The sequence below is a fragment of the Grampus griseus genome (genome assembly GCF_964374135.1).
Source record: "Grampus griseus genome assembly, chromosome: 19".
In the NCBI taxonomy this organism is placed as follows: Eukaryota; Metazoa; Chordata; class Mammalia; order Artiodactyla; family Delphinidae; genus Grampus; species Grampus griseus.
In genome coordinates this window covers 7,995,585-8,013,886 of record NC_139013.1, presented here as the reverse complement: position 1 = coordinate 8,013,886, position 18,302 = coordinate 7,995,585, and the positions used below count along the sequence as shown (strand labels likewise).

The 18,302-nt window shown below is 47.7% G+C and overlaps 1 protein-coding gene across 1 annotated transcript in view; it reads right to left on the bottom strand.

Annotated features, from left to right (window-relative positions):
* The window catches only part of LIG1 (DNA ligase 1), a 41,726-nt gene that overhangs the window by 22,806 nt on the left and 618 nt on the right, over window positions 1-18,302 (bottom strand). The window contains exons 2-6 of the mRNA XM_082677478.1: window positions 9,262-9,332; window positions 6,666-6,755; window positions 4,085-4,223; window positions 2,817-2,943; window positions 936-1,046 (exon numbers count right to left, since the gene is read on the bottom strand). Coding sequence (XP_082533604.1) covers window positions 936-1,046; window positions 2,817-2,943; window positions 4,085-4,223; window positions 6,666-6,755; window positions 9,262-9,278 — 484 coding nt within the window. The 5' untranslated portion in view covers window positions 9,279-9,332. The remainder of the gene's footprint in view (window positions 1-935; window positions 1,047-2,816; window positions 2,944-4,084; window positions 4,224-6,665; window positions 6,756-9,261; window positions 9,333-18,302) is intronic.

Below are 18,302 nucleotides of genomic sequence, written 5' to 3'. Positions count from 1 at the left end.
TCAGTATTAGATCACATTCTTGGCAATTCCTGACGTTAGCTTTCTGCAAGGCTGGGTACTCACTGGTGGTGTGATAAAAACCAAGTACTGCACAAAAATCACCAAGGAAAGTGGCAGTGTTCAACCGGATTCCAAAGTCTGAGCAATTGTGCAGTGCCCAGAAGACATCACAATTAGTAACTAATTATGATTATTTAACAGTGAAATTAAATATTATTTTTCCTTTCAACGTTATATGTATTATTTTCTCAAATGCCCAAGTTGCTAGAACATAAATAAATAGTTGTTCAGACATAACAACTTAACAAACCGAACAGTAAAGGTATTGGCCTTGAGGCACCGTGAAAAAGTTGCTAAGGCACCATGGGCCCTGGAAGTTTGCGAACCTCTCTGCTTTCTGGTAAGATTTACAACAAAAAACAAACCATTTAGAGGAAAATATATTCCATATGAGAAACATAAAAATAGAAGAGAAAAATGAGAAGCTGCATATGAATTCGTACTGAATTAAGATGGCCAAACGAATGCATTCCAGAATGTTTTCATGACAAAATTCCCCAGGTGGGGCTGTGGGATTCTGACGGACTCGTGTGGATTCTTGGACAGAGGTGTCAAATCAGTGGGGTCCTTACAGCCTGCCCTCTCAGACAGGCCCCCGCCCCTCCAGATCACACTTGCGCACACACGCGCACACACACACACACGCAGTCAGTCCCACAGGCCCCTGCCCCTCCAGATCACACTTTCTCTCTCTCTCTCTCTCTCTCTCTCACACACACACACACACACAGACACACACGCAGTCAGTCCCACAGGCCCCTGCCCCTCCAGATCACACTTTCTCTCTCTCTCTCTCTCTCTCTCTCTCTCTCTCACACACACACACACACACACAGACATGCACACAGAGTCAGTCCCCAACCCCAGGGCCTTACCTTCTTCCTCCTCCTCCTCCTTCTTCCTCTTCTTCTTGGTTCCTCCGTCCTCGTCCTTGCCCTGCTCTTGCAGGACATCCTGAAATGTCCGTTTGGAAAGCTGCTTCCGGGCTGGGAAGGCAAAGGGCTCAGTGTGGCCTCCTTGCCGGCCCGCCTGCCCCACCCCGGTGAGCTCAGACCCCGCGATGATGGGGCCCTGAGAAGGCTCTGGGCCCCTGCCCTCCTCCGCCTGCCCACAGCCACGGCTGCCGTGCAGGCCGCTCCTGCTTCCTGGCTGTGTGACCCCGAGCAGGTTCCTTCACCTTAGGAGCCAACAGCCACCCTCCTCTCTGCCTCACCTCTTACCACACACTATCCTCAAACCCTTCCTGCTCCCCAAATTACACCTTATTGCCCAGAGACGCCGAGATGGATGGGATTCCCCCGTGTGCCGTGCTGTTCCCACCTGGAGGCCTTTGCACGGGCTGTCCGGGCTGCAACCCTTCCCAACCGCCCATTCTCAGCACAGCCAACCCTAACCCATCTTCCAAGACTCAGGCCAGATGGCGCCTCCTCGGGCCCTCAATCCAGAGCTCCCCTAGCATCCGGCGTTACCACTATTCTTCCTTATACCAGCACCACCAGTGGAAATATGCAGTGAGCCACGTACATCATCTTTAACTTTCTAGTGGCTACACTGAGAAAAGGAAAAAGAACCAGGAGAATTGTTTGAACAATATCGTTTACTTAACCCAATAAATCCAAAATATGATGATTCCAACATGTTTTGAATATTAAAAGAAATGAGTAACATTCCTTTTTCTATGCTAAGTCTTCAAAATCCGATGCACTTAAAAGCACATCTCAATTGGGCACTAAATTTTCATCAGAAATACTCGATGTGTTTAGATTTCATGGAATTTACCGTTGAGAAAGTGGCGTCACATATCCGAGTTGATCGAATTATTGCAAGGCTTCAATAATTGAAACTAGAGTCAGCTTTCCAATTTAAATTGAATTAAAGTAGCATTAAAAATTCAGTTCCTCTACTGTACAGCACAGGGAACTCTACTCAATACTCTGTAATGACCTACACAGGAAAAGAGTCTAAAAATGGGTGAATATACGTATATGTATAACTGATTCACTTTGCTGTACAGCAAAAACTAACAATACTGTAAATCAATTATACTCCAATAAAAATTTTAAAAAAATTTTAGTTCCTCAATCACCACGGTTCAGGATCTCAGCAGGCCGTATCACCCTGCGCCATGTGGGGGGTCTCTCCCCTGTCCCTCCCCTGTGTAAAAATCTTCCCAACCCCCCTGGCGACAGAGGCGCCGCTCCTCAGACGGGCTTTCCATGGACCTTCTCTAGTCTCATTGCTCGTTGTCCCCAACCCCACGCTCTGAGCACCAACACACCTACCATCAGTGCCCCCAAGGCCTTTTCCCCTCCTCAGTCCCTGCTCACTCCTCTTCTGTCCCTCAGGGCTCAGCTTGGTTAAGCTCTCTCCTAGAAGTCTCCCTTGAGTCAGGGGCCCTCCCCTGGGCTCCCACAGTGAGCTGTGTGGCCTCCAGCACTGCACACATCACAGTGACAATAACCTGCATTTACTGAGCGCTTACTGTAGGCTGGGCCCAGTTCCAGGCCCTTACACGTATTCACTTTTAATCCTCCCAACATCTCTGGGTGGGAGGTACTGTAATTATCAGTCGTTTTAGGGATAAAGCCCAGAGAAGGGAAGTCATTTGCCCAAGGTCACACAGCCAGTGGATGGTGGAGCCGTGCTCTTAACCACAACGCTAAAATCGGGGCTGTCACGAGGATGGCTGAATGATGCAGAAATCCAAGTGTGGACAAAGACAGGCAACTGAAAGGGCGAGGCCAGGGGGTCCTTACCCGTGCGACGCTTCGGGATCCCTGACGGGGAGACGACCGTGGGAGAGGTGCTAGGGTGGGAAGGGCTGCTCTCAGGCGGTGTGCCAGGACTGGGAGGGGAGACTTGTGGGGAATCTGGAGCACGCTTCTGGAAGGGGAGAGAAAGAGCAATTCCTGAGTGAGAGGAGGAAGGAGGGAGCACCCAGCTACGTCATTTTCCAAGCACTTGAGAGTACAGAGGGACTCAGCCCCACTTAGGCCTCATCCCCTCTTACCTGGACCATCCCTCCACCATCCTGCGTAGTTTCATGGTCCCAGACTGTCCCTATTATGGACCCCAATAACAATTCTTTTTTTTCTAAAGTAACAGAATCTTTGATTTTTAGCTAGGCATAATACAGCCCAACTAAAAACTATACTTCCCAGGATCCCTTGCAGCTAGGTGTGCTCAGGAGCCCGAGGACTACACTTCCCAGCCTCCCTTACATCTAGGTGTGGTCAGAAGCCCCAGGTCTACACAATGCAATGTAAGGATATACAGGTCCACTGGTTCAAATAACATTCACCTAAAGGCAAGTGGAGTGCCCTGCTCTTCCCACTGGCTGAATGTGGGCATTCACTTGGACAAGGGCATCTAGGGATGGCAAGCAACAGTATAGAAGCACCCTGGGGCAGAGTTAGCTGAGGAAAAGACGAAGATGACAAGGAAGAAGCAGCTTCTGAGGGGCCTTGGAGGCTCTGTAAGAACCAGCTTTGGCCTGAGCTGGCAACGCCAGGGGGTTTGAGCAGGGGGGAGACAGGAGCTCACTTCACCATCGACAGACTGAGAAGTGCTGCACTTCAGACGTTATCCTCAGAGCAGCCAACAGGCATGAAATGACTTAAATGAGAGGAGCAAGTGAGCCGATGCACTTGAAGATAGAAAGCCCTCCCACAACAGGAGAGAATGGACGGATTTCCGAGCCCTTCCTCTGTAGCAGGCGTTCTTCTCTGATCCGTATGTGAATCGACTCACTGCACCTTCACAGCCACCCTACGAGGCGAGGGCTATCTATCGGGAGCTGCTCGTGCCAGCTGAGGCTGCCCAGGCACCCCAGGCCAGGGAGCCGAGCCCAGCCGCCCGGCAGAGGCGGGGTTAGGAGCACAGAGACCAGGCAGGACCACTCCACTCCTCCCCCGCTGGGGCATCATCTCCAGAATTCTCCTGAGCAGCCACTGCACTCAGCTCCAAAGGCCACTGGGAATGATGGTTTCTTCTGGTAAATGTGGGCAGGCTGCTGGGGCCCTACCTGGATTTTGGGGGGCTTGGGGGCTTCCTCCTCCTCGTCCTCCCCTTCGCTGCCCAGGACCCGGGCCATCTTCCTCCCTGGCCTCTTCACTGGAGAGTCGCCCTCAGGTACCACTCTATTCCGCTCCTTCAGCGCCACCCTGGAGGATGAGAAAATGGAGGTTTTATTCCAGCAGATAGAGTGGGGACGCTACTCCCAAATTCTCCAGCCCCTTCATTATATTTCATTCCCCTCCTTGCCTTTCAAGCATTCAATGAACATTTTCTAGGGGCCTCCTCAGCATATACTCTTAGTCACGCATCCACCCATCCCGCTCTCTGGAGGCCTCCTGTGTGCCCACCCTGTGATGGGTGGTGCTGAGGAGCACGTGAAGTCCCTACTGAGGGCGGAGACTGGCCTCCAACATCCCTTTGGAGATGCTCTTTCAGTCATGCAAGCCCGAGTCCCCTAGGTAGGGACTACATTTCCCAGCCTCCCCTGCAGCCAGGTATGGCCATGTGATGAGTTCTGACCAATAGGATGTTGACGCCTGCAACCTGCTCCTGACTGCTTGTCCTCACTGCTCTCTTATCCCTAGAACTTCGACTTGCTGACCCCCTTTGACAATGCAGGTGAAGGCAGGACACAGCAGAGAGAGAGGGAGAGAAAGAACCTGGGTCCCAGTACCACCAAGTGGTACAGAGTCACCTAGCTGCCCCAAACTGCTTAAACAGCTCAGAATCTTTCAAGTGAGAAAGAGGCAATTTTAACTTTAACCAAGTCACCATGACTTTGGTTACTGGTAAAGCAGCCCAACGACTCCCCTAACACCAGCTCTGAGGCACTCCCAGTCTGGTGAGGAACACAGACACGGCCGTCAAAATACAACCAATATGCCTGCTGATGGAAGTCACTTAAGGGGCTGAGAACACAGCTGATTCCTACCGGTTTCTGTACTCATAAAGCTCACGGTCTGGACAAAGACCAAGATGTACACAAACACCTCCCTACTTAGGTCAATGACGGCACGCTCTTGTCATGGAACATTAAAGAGAATAAAGTGAGATCAGATGAAGTGGATGGCTCTAAGACTTTTTTTTGTGGGGAGAGAAAGCAGGCTGTCAAATCTGTGAGAGGAGTTGCTGTTGATTTTATTCACTGCTAAACCCACAGAGTCTAGGTGCCCGGCACATAGTAGATTCTCAGTAGATATTTGTTGACTAAATGAATCTATACAGTATGATTCCATGAATGTAAAAGATACATGTTTGCCCATATGTACCTGCAACTTGCATACAGAATAATCCTGCTTTTCCTATTTAAAAATAAATTAAAAATGTGTATTATTATCTGTTGTATGTCAGGCATGTGCCAGCGACTTGAGATATAACAGTGACCAAAATGAGAGTCCCTGCCATCCAACATATAAGTGTGAGAAACACTTATTCATTCAGCAGTTCCCTATTGAGCACCTACTATGTGTCGTAACTAACTGTATTAGGCGCACGTATGTTTTTACGCATAGAAAAAAGGTATGGAAGGATATACCTCAGATTGGTGATAGTAGTTTCTCTGGAGAGTAAAACTGGAAGCACTTCAAATTTTTATTTACCTACTTCTGAGCTGATGTATTAATAATTACCATGTGTAATTCCACATGTGGGTATCTATGCTAGAAAAAAAAATCTGCACGTGTGCCCAAGAAGTCACACACACAGACTAAACTGCAGCATGAATTGTTTCAGCCAAAAAGTGGAAACAACCTAAATACCCATCGGTAGGGGGACGTTACATAATTTCTACAGCACATCCATAAAATGGAACACAGAGCAGAAGGTAAAAGGGATCCGAGGGTCCTTTGTGTTCAGGAGTGGAAAAAATCTCTAAGTCATACTGTCACTGAAGAAAGCAAGTTCAGGAACCACATACGCAGTATCATCTCTATTTTTCAAGACATTAAAACATGTCACAGAAAATAAAACCACACACAATAAGTGTGTATATATAGCAGTGCAAACACAAAAGGGGCAGATCTAAAAGTCGAGAGTGTTGCTAAATCATGACCTCATTCTTACCACTGACTGAGCGTCTTTTATGAACCAGGCACTGTTCTGTAAGTCGTTAGTGTGTTAATGCATCAAACCCACACAGAAAGCCTGATACGGATCATGATACCCTGCTACCCGTGAGGAAACTGGGGTACAGGAAGTGAAGTTACTTGCCCAGGCTCCCAAACTGGGGATGTGAGCTAAATCTACCCTGAGTGCATGCTTTGGAAAGCTGACCGGTCCAGGGGCAGGGTCTTCCCGAGAATCTGTGACAAGGATGCTGGAGGAAAGAACATTGTTCTCTTCTATTTAGATGCGGCCAGTGGCAGGGTCTCTGCCTCATGCAGTCTGCTCCAGAATGAAGTCAAGACACTGGGACGGAGCCCTGAAGACAACTCTGAGGCCCTGGATCCAGCTGTGCCTGAAGATGACCCTACCTTTGGCTTGTCCAGTTACCAGAGTCAAAAATTTCCCTGTGGGGCCCTGAGATATTCTGAGCCAGGTCCTGACTGATAAAAGGAACAGATTCACCACATCCCAGCCCCAGAACGTACTTTGGAGGGGACTCTGTTTCTCTGGTGCTGTTGGATATCTCCTTCTCTGGCTTCTTCACTTTGCCCTCTTTCTTGGGCTGGAAAAATGACCTGGAGGAGCAGAGGGTGGGGTGCGGAAAAGTGAATGATAACAGAACCAATAACCCCTCTAACACACACCACATTCCACAGCTTCCGATGCCCGTCCCCGTCCCAGGATGCAACAGAAGGCTTCAAACAACCCCCTTAGACCAATAAGGAAAACTGAGGCTTATCAGATAGAGGAGGCAACGCTCTGCTTATTTTTCTGCCCCAACTTGCCACTCACCTGAGACAGGACACACCCCGATTTCCGTTCCACAGGGATTAACTATGCACTTACTATGTGCCAAGGCCTGTCCTTGGAAGCTAGGGGCAGGGCAATGACCCAGACACATATGCCCCTGCCCTGGAGGGGCTGACACTCTAGTGGGGTAGGCAGACATTAGCAAATAGGTAAATATAAAATGTCCAAAGGCGTTACGTGCTCTGAAAAAGATAAAGGTGCCCTCCCCTCTACCTGAGCCTGATGAGGCTGAGTGGCTTGCCCCAGAGAGCAGAGTACTGAGAGGGGAAAAACAGAGGCTTGACGGCGCAGGGACCTGGCCAAGAGAGGAAGGTTAACATTGCCTACGATGTCTTGGGGACGTCGTGCACCCCCAATATGAGGCAATGAGAGGGCACCTCACCTCAGTGCCCAAAACCCCAGGCTATGAGAATATCGGACAAACCAAACCGGGGGTAAGGCTACAGGTGTCATGACAAAGAAAGCCTGAGAAACTGTCACCCAGACGAGGCATGACAGCTAAATGCAACATGGCTCCAAATCAGATCCTGGAACAGAAAAGGACATTAACAGATAAACTGGTGAAATGCAAATGAAGTCTGGAGCTTAGTTAAAAGGAATGTATCCCTGTTGGTTCCTTATTGTGACCAGTGGACCACAGTGATGTAAAGTGTCAACAACGGAAACCGGGTGAAGGGTGTACAGGGACTCTCTGTACAACTTTACAACTTCCTGGTACGTCTAAAATAATTCAAAAATTAAAAGTTTACTTAATCTTTAAAAAATAAAATAGGGACTTCCTTGATGGTCCAGTGGTTAACATTCTGCGCTCCCAATGCTGGGGGCATGGGTTTGATCCCTGGTCAGGGAACTAAGATCCCACATGCCACACGGCACGGCCAAAAAAGGAAAAAATTTAAAAATAAAATAAAATAAAGCAAGGTGACAGAAAGCAATCAAAAGTGCTATCATCCCAGGAGAGACTGTCCCCAGATTTCTCATCACCTGAGAAAAATGCAGTGTAGGATCTGTGTAAGCCACCAACTCCCAGGTCTCTGTGGGTGACATCCAGGTCTGGATCTGTCTAGAATCCATCCCCTCCTTCTGGGAATAGCCCTCCACGTTTTTCTTGTGATGCCCGTTCCCCCACATTCTCTCAGTCCCTATGGTTCACGTGGGTCTGCCCTTTCACCCACAACCAGGGCACAGGCCCTGGGCCTGGCCACTCAAGGCCCTGCATCCCTGGGGCTACGACAGTGGCTGGCTCAGGGACCGGCATGCGGCCCAAGGTGGGCCAATGAAACTTAACTCTAGATATTGTTGTGACAGCTGGGAGAGAGACCACCTCTTTCCACCAGGATTGCTGGCTCTAGGGTACTAAAAGCCTAAGGAAGACAGCCTGCCAGAGTGATACAACATCCAAGAAAGCAGAGCTGAACGATGGAGACAGAGTCCCAGTGAGAAAGTCTGGACAACTGGATCTGACTATTAAAGCCAAGTTTCGGGCTTCCCTGCTGGCACAGTGGTTGAGAATCTGCCTGCCAATGCAGGGGACACGGGTTTAAGCACTGGTCCCGGAGGATCCCACATGCTGCGGAGCAACTAGGCCCGTGAGCCACAACTCCTGAGCCTGCGCGTCTGGAGCCTGTGCTCCGCAACAAGAGAGGCAGTGACAGTGAGAGGCCTACGCGCTGCGATGAGGAGTGGTCCCCGCTCGCCGCAACTGGAGAAAGCCCTCACACAGAAACGAAGACCCAACACAGCCAACAATTAATTAATTAATTAATTAATTTTTTAAAAAGCCAAGTTTCCACTACACAAGCCAAAGAATCCTTTTCTGTTTTTCCTGAAGCCAGCCTGACTGAGCACCGGGTTCCTCAAGCCGGGCACTACCGGCATTTCCGGTCACTCTTCGTTGTGGAGGGCTACCCGGGGCATCGTAGGATGTTTAGCAGCCTGCCTGGCCTTTATCCACTAGATGCTAGTGGGAAATTCCCTCTCCCCCCAGGTGGTGACAACCAAAAATGTCTGTTGTTCCCTGGGGGACAAAACTGCCCCCGATTGAGAACCAGGGGTCAGGGTCTCTGAACCTTGCAACTAAAAATTCTGCTTACTACACTACCTATTTTTCTGATCCCCTTTCCCACTTTCCGTACTGCTCAACGCCTGGAAATCCCTACGTGAAGACTAACCCGAGTTCTTCTAAGATAAGGCGCAGAGTCAGAGAGGGGAGCAGAGAACTTGGAGTATGTAAGCCGGTGGCAGGGGCAGGGGTGTGGGGAGGGTACTTACATAATACTTCGCTGCATGATGGCGTCAGAATCCTCCCCTCCCCTGTCCTCCTCTTCTCCAGTGGGCAGTTCCTGAAGTAGACATCCAAATACTTGGTGAGGATACTGATTGTGCAGGGATCAAAACAGAAACTTCCACACACTGAGGTTTGGGGAAATCACCCTGAAATCTACATCACCTGGCTTGAACTTGACACTCACTGAACAGCCCATCATATGGCCTGTCAAACGTACAACGTGCAGCTGCTTTAACCAACTAAAGAAGAGAATGCATTTACCAGAAATAAAGAACGTCCACTCTGAAGATAGGGATAAATGTCTCCCTTCCTATGACAGCCGGGCTAGTAGCCCTTCAAAGACAAGGTTCCCTTCCCAGGTGCCACGGCCATACTGACTCACTGTGTCTGCATGCTAATCTTTTTTTTCCCTCTTTTTGAAACCTTGAAGGAATCTACTCCCGGTCGTGTTTGATGTACGTTCTTTGTTCTAACAAGATATAAAACTGTGCTGAAAACCATGCTTCTCTGGAGCAGTTCCTCAGAACTGAGAGGCTGTCTCCTGAACTACAGTCCTCCGTTTGGCTCGAATAAAACTCTTTTTTTTCTATTCCCATTATAGATCGTTTCTCAATTATTTACATTGACACTTCTTTTCAGAAAGAAAAAAACCCCACAAAATCAGAAACATGAGTTTCCCCATCAAGAAGAAACTCCAGTTTTTACAGACCAAAATGATTTGCTGGTGAGATTTATTAGTGAAGAAAAGGGGTCTGAGTCAGAGAACAGGCGCTTCCTTTACCTTATGGAGCCTGCTTTTTGTCTAATACAATGACATACTGAAGACCAAAAGGTTTTGTTCAGTTGGGTTTTTTTTTTTTAGCTAAATTTTCAGGTTAGTGAAAAAAATTTTTGCATTGATTATATAATATGCTACAATGGCTGTGAGACATGGCAGTTCATCAAATCATACCCACAGGGCTAAATAAATCAGCTGTTGAGCTGTTTCTAAGGTATACTGTTAAGACCCTCGTGGGGGGCACACCAATCTCAAAAGGGTGCGGACTGGATGATTCCATTTACATGACATTCTCCAAAGGACAAAACTCACATGGAGATGAGCAATTGCCAGGGGGCGGGGGCTGTGAAGGGGTAGGTAGCATAGGGAGTTCCTCTGGGGAGACGGCACTGTTCTGTATCTCAATTGTGGTGGTGCGTCCACAGATCTCTGCATGGGATCAAACTGCATAGACAGAGACAGTCACACACACACAGGAGCGCATGTAAAAACTGAACACGGGCTAGAATCCAGCTAACAGTACTGTCCAAGGCTAATTTCCTGGTTTTAATACTGGATTACACTAATATAAGATGTCACGGGCTTCCCTGGTGGTTCAGTGGTTAAGAATCCGCCTGCCAATGCAGGGGACACGGGTTTGAGCCCTGGTCCCGGAAGATCCCACATGCCACAGAGCAACTAAGTCCGTGCATCACAACTACTGAGCCCGCAAGCCACAACTACTGAAGCCCGTGCGCCTAGAGCCTGTGCTCTACAACAAGAGAAGCCACTGCAATGAGAAGCCCGCGCACTGCAACAAAGAGTAGCCCCCGCTCGCCACAACTAGAGAAAGCCCGCATGCAGCAATGAAGACCCAATGCAGCCAAAAATAAAATTAAAAATAAATTTTAAAAAAAATGATGTCACCTCTGGGGGAAGATGGGTGTACTATTTTTACAACTTCCTGTGAGTCTCTAATTATTTCAAAATAAAAAGTAAAAAACAAAACAGAATGAAGGCACTATTACTGCTATAGAAAGAAGGCCTAGATCTAGTAACATTTTAACTAATAATAAATAATAAAGGAGGCAGAACAGTGGATATAATATGCTATTGATTTTGCAAGACAAGGGAAAATAAGAATATACATATTCGTTAGTACTGCTTATTTCAGCCAATCAGAAACTCTGGAAAGATAACCAAGAAAGCAACAGAAGTGGCTGGGGCCGACAAGGTGACGGGCTGTGAGCCGAACTGGTCACTGTGTACCTCTGTCCTGATTTTATTTTGAACCATACATATTTATTACCTGTTTGACTTTTTTTTTAAATAGTAAATCTAAGCCCCAGATAACTTTTCTAATTCTCTTTCTCAGCCCCCCACTGGCTCTTCCCTCTGGTGAGGCCCTGCCCGCCCCCCGACCCAGGGCCAGTCCCCTTTGGCCCAGCTCCGAGCTGATAGGCTGCCAGGAAGCCTCCCGGGGGCACCTGCTGGAAGAGCAGCTCACTTTCCTGGCCTCTCACGGTGGTTAATTAGTACTTCTCTCATCACACTTATTGCATCCACCCCGTGGTCCCCAGATTACGTTCAGTTTAACTTTCCAAACAGATGTGGGGCTCCGGAGCCATGGGGCTGTGCCTGGTTCACTCCCATCTCCTCCAAAAATTATTTCCCAACCTTCAGACATTCTTCATACCACCTTGGCAATTTCCACCATATCTAGGAAAACCCTGGATTTTTTTTCACTGAATTATTTTTTCTGTCAAAGAATCAACTTCTTATGAACTGGGGTGCTTAGTGGGCGGTAGGCACTCTTCCAAAACTTTATATGAATTAATTCATGCAAAAGCTATTACAATTCATCATTGTCCTGATTTTACAAATGAGGTGACAGAAGCACAGAGAGGTCGAGTAACCTGCTCAAGGCCACACAGCCTAATGAGTCGCAGAGCCAGGATCCAAAGCCAGTCGTCTGGCTCCAGAGTCCGTGTCCTTAACCACTAACATTCTGAGGGTGAGGAAGGAAGGGGTCCCTCCATATTGGGATCGAGGGAGATGGAGGTGGCCCTAGATCTGGGGGCTGTTGAGATAACAACTGTACCAACGATAATGTGACCCCATACTACCCAACCACCCACTCAAGCATTTCCAACTGTTATCCCCATGTCACCGATGAGAAAAGTGAGGCACAGAAAGGTTAAATCACTTGTCCTGAATCACAGAGCTCGTGAGCAGCAAACGGGGGATCCAAATTCAGACACCCTGGCTCCAGATCCTAGGCACCCTGCACTCCCATTTCTGTCACTCCCACAGGCAGAACAGCAACGCCTGCCACAAATAGGAGACAGCCGCAAAAATAAAAAGAACAAAACCAGATGATTAGGTTGTAGTTCAAAGCACTGGCTGCTGGAGGCTCTGAGCCCAGACCTGCTGCTTTCTCTTTGTTCAAAGCGCTAACTAGCCAAGTGCTGGAGGGGGCTGTGAAAGGCACCCTGCACCAAACGGAGCCTTTCTAAGACAAACTGAAAGAGAATATAAAGGGATTAACTTTCTCCTTATGAGCGTTAGTGTTATTTAATGTCATACCCACACACCACTTCCAGTTTCCTTAAGTACTTCTGTTAATTTTTTAATGTGTGAAACTCAAATCAGAAAAAGCCTTTACTGCTTAAAGAAGCATGCTGAAATAAACAGGGACAAAATGTCATGATGTCTGTAAACTAGTTCAAATATTTCAGCAAATGCCTGAAGTTTGCTTTAAAATAATTCAGGGTTTTTGGGGGGAATTAAGGAGCATATAGACGAAATAAGAATGAACTATTCTGATAATTCCTGGGGCTGGGTAATGGGTACACAGGGATTCATGACACTACTCTCTACTTTTGTGTATGTTTGAAACTTCTACAATAAACGTTAAATTTTTTTATTCAGAAAATCAGACGGTGCAAACATAGCAAAATGTTAACAGCTGTAAAATCGAGGTGGTGGCGTATTATTCAAGTTGCTCTACTTTTCTGTCTGAAAGTTTTTATGAGTCAAAGGCGAAAAAGTAACCTAAAATTGGGAATAAAAATATAATTTGTGTATACAGCCCAAAGCTCAGAATTCATGAAAATCAATAAGGTAGTGAATAACCCAGCCCCTTTCCCCCTCAAAAAACACTAGTATTGGTACGAGTCCCTCACTTGAGAAAGTTCTAATCTATCCTGGACATGAATTATCTGTCAAAGTCAAGATCTTTTCTTCCCAACCAGCCAGGGAGCCCCTAAATTCACTTCCACACAAGGAAGAACAGAGCCTCACACAGAAGTCACTGCAGGGCTCCCAAGACTTTCAGTCTCTGGGACAATACAGGAAAGGAAACCCAGTCCCTGCTCTTGAAAAACCTCACAGGCCCCACTGTCAAAGATATGCAAAGTACGGGACGTCCCTGGTGGTCCAGTGGTTAACGCTCCTCGCTAACAATGCAGGGAGCAAGGGGTTCGATCCCTGCTGAGGGAACTAAGATCCCCACACGCCGGCGCGGCCAAAAAAAAAAATAAAAGTAAATAAGGATGAAATAGGACTCAGCACTCCAACAAGGAGACTGGAAAAAATGAAGGAAGGAACGAACAAACAAACGAATTAACGAACTCGACTAAAACCCAATTTCTTGATTCGAAGCTCAGGGCTCAGGGCCCTGGCGTTACATACCATTTATATGCTGATTTATATCTCAAACAGCCTATTTATTCTCCAACCACCACCCCTAAATTGCCAGCCAACTTCCTTTAGGAACCCAACTCCATAAGTTTCCCAGTCCTTCCCTAAGTCTACAAACCAGTCAATCCTCCTCTTCACTTTCCTTCCGCATCACGTCCCCCCTTCCTGCCTTGACTCGGGTGGATTCCGGTGCACCATTACCGTCTTTCGTCGCTCTCTTGCTCTTAACTCCCGCCCTCCGTCTCACCGTGCAAAACCCCAAAGCTGCTGATTCCAGCCAACTTTCCACCTACCCTGTGCCTGCGCCCGCAGAACGGACCTGGACTGGTCCCCAGGGGTCCTTCGGACTGCGGTCCAATTCTCTCCATTCCCCCAGACCCTTCAACCCTCCTGCTCTCCCAGACCGTACTTCACACTAGCTTCTCCAGCCGCCAGCACCGCCTCCACTCTCCTCCTCGTCGGAGGAAATGGCAGCAATCGGGAGAAAGACAAGTTCCCACCACCTTATCTGCCTCCGCAACTGCGCCTGCGTGCAGGCGCTCCGACTCCCAGCTGTCGGTACTGACACCACCCAGCTGTGCCCTCACTGAAGGCCAGACCCTCGACCTCCGCACCAGATCTTATGCCCTCTCACCTCCTCAAACCCCATGCTCCAGCACGCCTCTCCGTTCTCTCCTGCATCATCGACTTTTCTCTACTAGACCATCCCTATCGGTTTACAATTCTGCTGTGACTCCTCCTACCTAAACAAACAAAAATCCCTCTCTTGACCCCACGTGCTCCTAGCAGCTATCGCCCCATTTCTCTGCTCCCCTTTTCAGAGAAGTCATAGAAAGAACTGTCCCAAGGCACCACCTCCAGTGTCTCTCCTCCCATCCCCGCTTGAACCTTTAAGTTTTCCCACATCACTCAGCTGGACCTTGCTCATCAAGGGGACCGAGGACCTCTGGGCTGCTAAATCCGAAAGTCATTTCTTGTTCCTCATCTTGGCCCATAAGCAGCATTAGAAACATCTGACTCCTTGCTCCACTGAAATTCTTCCTTCAAACCACACCCTCACCTCAGTGTCTACTATTTCCTGGATTCCTGTGAGGGGTCTTCCTTAGCCACTGCGGGGAGAAGAGTAAGTGCCCCCAAAGATGTCCCCGCGCTAATCCTGGACCTGTGGATATGTTACCTTACGTGGCAAGAGACTGCAGATGTGATTAAGCGTTCTGAGGTGGGGAGAGTACTGTGGATTATACAGGTGGGCCCAGTGTTATCACTTACAAATGGGGCTTCCCTGGTGGCGCAGTGGTTGAGGGTCCGCCTGCCAATGCAGGGGACACGGGTTCGTGCCCCGGTCCGGGAAGATCCCACATGCCGCGGAGTGGCTGGGCCCGTGAGCCATGGCCACTGAGCCTGCGTGCCTGGAGCCTGTGCTCCGCAACGGGAGAGGCCGCAGCAGTGAGACGGCCGCGTACCGCAAAAAAAAAAAAAAAAGATGACAAGTGATCCTTGTAAGTGGAAGGAGGGGCTTAGAGTCAGAGATTGGAGATGCTACCTTGCTGGCTTTGAAGATGGAGGAAGGGGCCACGAGTCAAGGAATGCAGGTGGCCTCTAAAAGCTGGAAAAAGCAAGGAAATGATTTTCCCTAAAGCCCCCAGAAGGTATGTAGCCCTGCCAACACCTCGATTTTAGGGAAAACAATTTTAGACTTCTGGCCTCGGAAACTGTAGGAGAATTAAAATGTGTGCTGTTTTAAGCCACTCAGTTCCTGGTAATATGTTACAGCAGCAACAGAAAATGTAGCAACTCACTTTCTAACGGTTGCAGTGCCCAAGGCCCAAATCCTCCTCTCTGTCCTATTTACACCCACTCCGTTGGAGACCTTAACCAGTTTGATGGCTTAAACATACTCTGGGATGATGACGACCCCAAAATGTCTACCTCTAGCTGTGACTTCCCCTCTAAACTCAAGGACTCATATTTCTAGTTTTCTGTGCTGCTATCTCCATCTGGATTTCTAACCAAAATCTCAGACTCAATGGGACCAAATCCAAACTCTTAGAAAAGACACACACACACACATACACACACTTTTATCCCTCCTCCAACCAATGTTCTCCGTCTCAGCACTGGTAGCTTTTTTCACCCAGCTGCACAGGTCAAAAACCTTGGTGTCCACTACATACCTATTATTTAATTATCAAACAAGTGACAATACCAAGGGCTGGGGAAGATGCGGAGCAACTGGAACTCTCATATATTTCTGGTGAGAAGGCAAAACGGTCCAGTCACTTTTGGAAAAGTTTGGCAGTTTCTCAAACCGTTAAGCATACATTTACCATATTGACCCGGCAATCCCACTTCTGGGTATCTACCCAGTGAAATCCTACGTTCACACAAAAACCTGTAACCTAATGTTTACAGTAACAGTCTGTTTATAATCGCCAAAAACTGTAAAAAAAAAACCCAAATGTTCTTCAGTGGGTGAATGGATGAACAAATTGTGGTACATCATACAATGCGTTTAATTGCTGGCTAGTGTTCCATTGTAGAATATTCTAAACTTTGTTTATGCTTACTCGGCAATAAAAAGGAGTGATCTACTGATACACTACAGGAATGGAGAGGAATCAGTGGTTGCCAGACGGAGGGCTTAAAGGGAGCCCCAGAATCATTTTTAGGGGTGATGGAACGGTTCTGTACCTTGATTGTGGTGGTGGTGACATAACTCTAAATGTTTCAAAATTAACAGAACTATACACCGAAAAGAGTAAATTTTACTATATGGAATTTTTTTTATTATTATAAAAAAAATCAGTGGAGTTACCAATGATTCAGGTCCGGCTACCGCCACCCCTGGCCTGTTGTACTGTCCCCTCCCTCTTTTTCTTCACAGCACATAGCACAACCTGACCTTATAAATTAGAATTTGTTTCACCCTCTAGAGCAGTGCTTCAAACAGGACTTTCTGCCTGACAGAAATTGTTCTCTGTCCGCATTGTCCAAAAAGGGAGCTCTAGCCATATGTGGCTTCGGAGCATTTGAAAGGCAGCTAGTGCGACTGAGGCACTGAGTTTTTCATTTGTTTCTAATTAACTTGAATTTCAATAGCTACTGCTATGTATAAAATAGATAATCAACAAGGACCTACTGTATAGCACAGGGAACTCTACTCACTATTCTGTAATAATCTATATGGGAAAAGACTCTGGAAAAGAATGGATATATGTATAACTGAATCACTTTGCTGTACACCTGCAACAAACACAATATTATAAATCAGCTATACCCCAGTATAAAATAAAAATTAAATTAAAAAATAATAAAAGTAATACCTACTCATAAAAAAAATTCAATAGCTACACGTGGCTAATGGCTACTGTTTTAAGCAGTGCAGGGCTCAAATGTAAGTTCCATAAAGATAGGGATTTTGTCTATTTGTTCAACGATATGGCCACGGGACCTAAAACAGTGCTGGCACTGAATGCACTGGCCCACACACACTCCTTTGATTACTAAAAACTGGGATAACAAAAACATTACTGAAGAATTTACAGTTTATAAGCAAGATCTTTCAAACCTGGAGACCATGGTAACAAGGGGGATGTAAAAGGGTGTTTAGGGGTGAACAGTCTGAGGATGACAGGCCTCAAGGCTCAAGTCTTCATTTCTTCTATTTAGTAAAAGCTCACATTTCCTGACCTGTCCCCTATCCTCACCTGACCCCTGTGAAATATTTTCCACCTTTCCCGTAAATATGCTACTCTCCCTCCTGCTCTGAGGTTTAAAACAGCTCAGCATTCCCCCAAAAGACAACTCAGGAAGCTGAGACAGGAGAGGGAAACTGCCTTGTCCAGGGCCACACAGCTGGTCAATGACGGATACTATAAACGAGGGGTGCCAGTTCTGAGAACCCCCAGGGATTCACGTTTAAAATATACCCACCGCACTCCCAGACCTACTGAATCAGAATCCTGGGAATGGAGGGGGAAAATCTGCAGGCCTACCGAGCTCCCAAAGAATCCTAAGATAAGATGAAATTAAGGAGGTCTTACTTAACACGTCCTTCTTGCCTTTTCCTCGTGCCTTCTTCTCAGGCTGCCTAATAAGTCAGAGATTCAAACGGGCTGAAAAGGGGATGGTGGCCAAGGAGTGATGGCCTTAATCCCATTTTCTGCTGGCTCCCCTCACTGATTCTCCTCAGCTTTCAGATGCCAGTTCTCCTTTCCAAACGCCCCCTCTTCCTCCCAAATACCCTCCCCCTTACCCTTGAAGCTACCCCCTCACTTAAGGGCCTCAAGATCCTTCTCTCTTCCCTCCCCAAGCTCTTCTGGCCCTCCCTCCACCATCTCAGGTAACAATTAGCCCAGACCTTTCAGCTAACCTCCACTATGGCCCCACCCCCTCCCAGGCTTTGGCCTCCTCCTCGCTGTCCAGCCGCCCCTTCACTGCTCTTCCCTTGGCCCTGCCCCCTCATCAGGCATACACAAGGCCAGAGCTCCCCCCGTCCAGAAGGTTCGAGACCTTTCATAAGGCCTTTGCCTAAGCCTAGCTCTTACCACTGATTTCCTCTGGCCT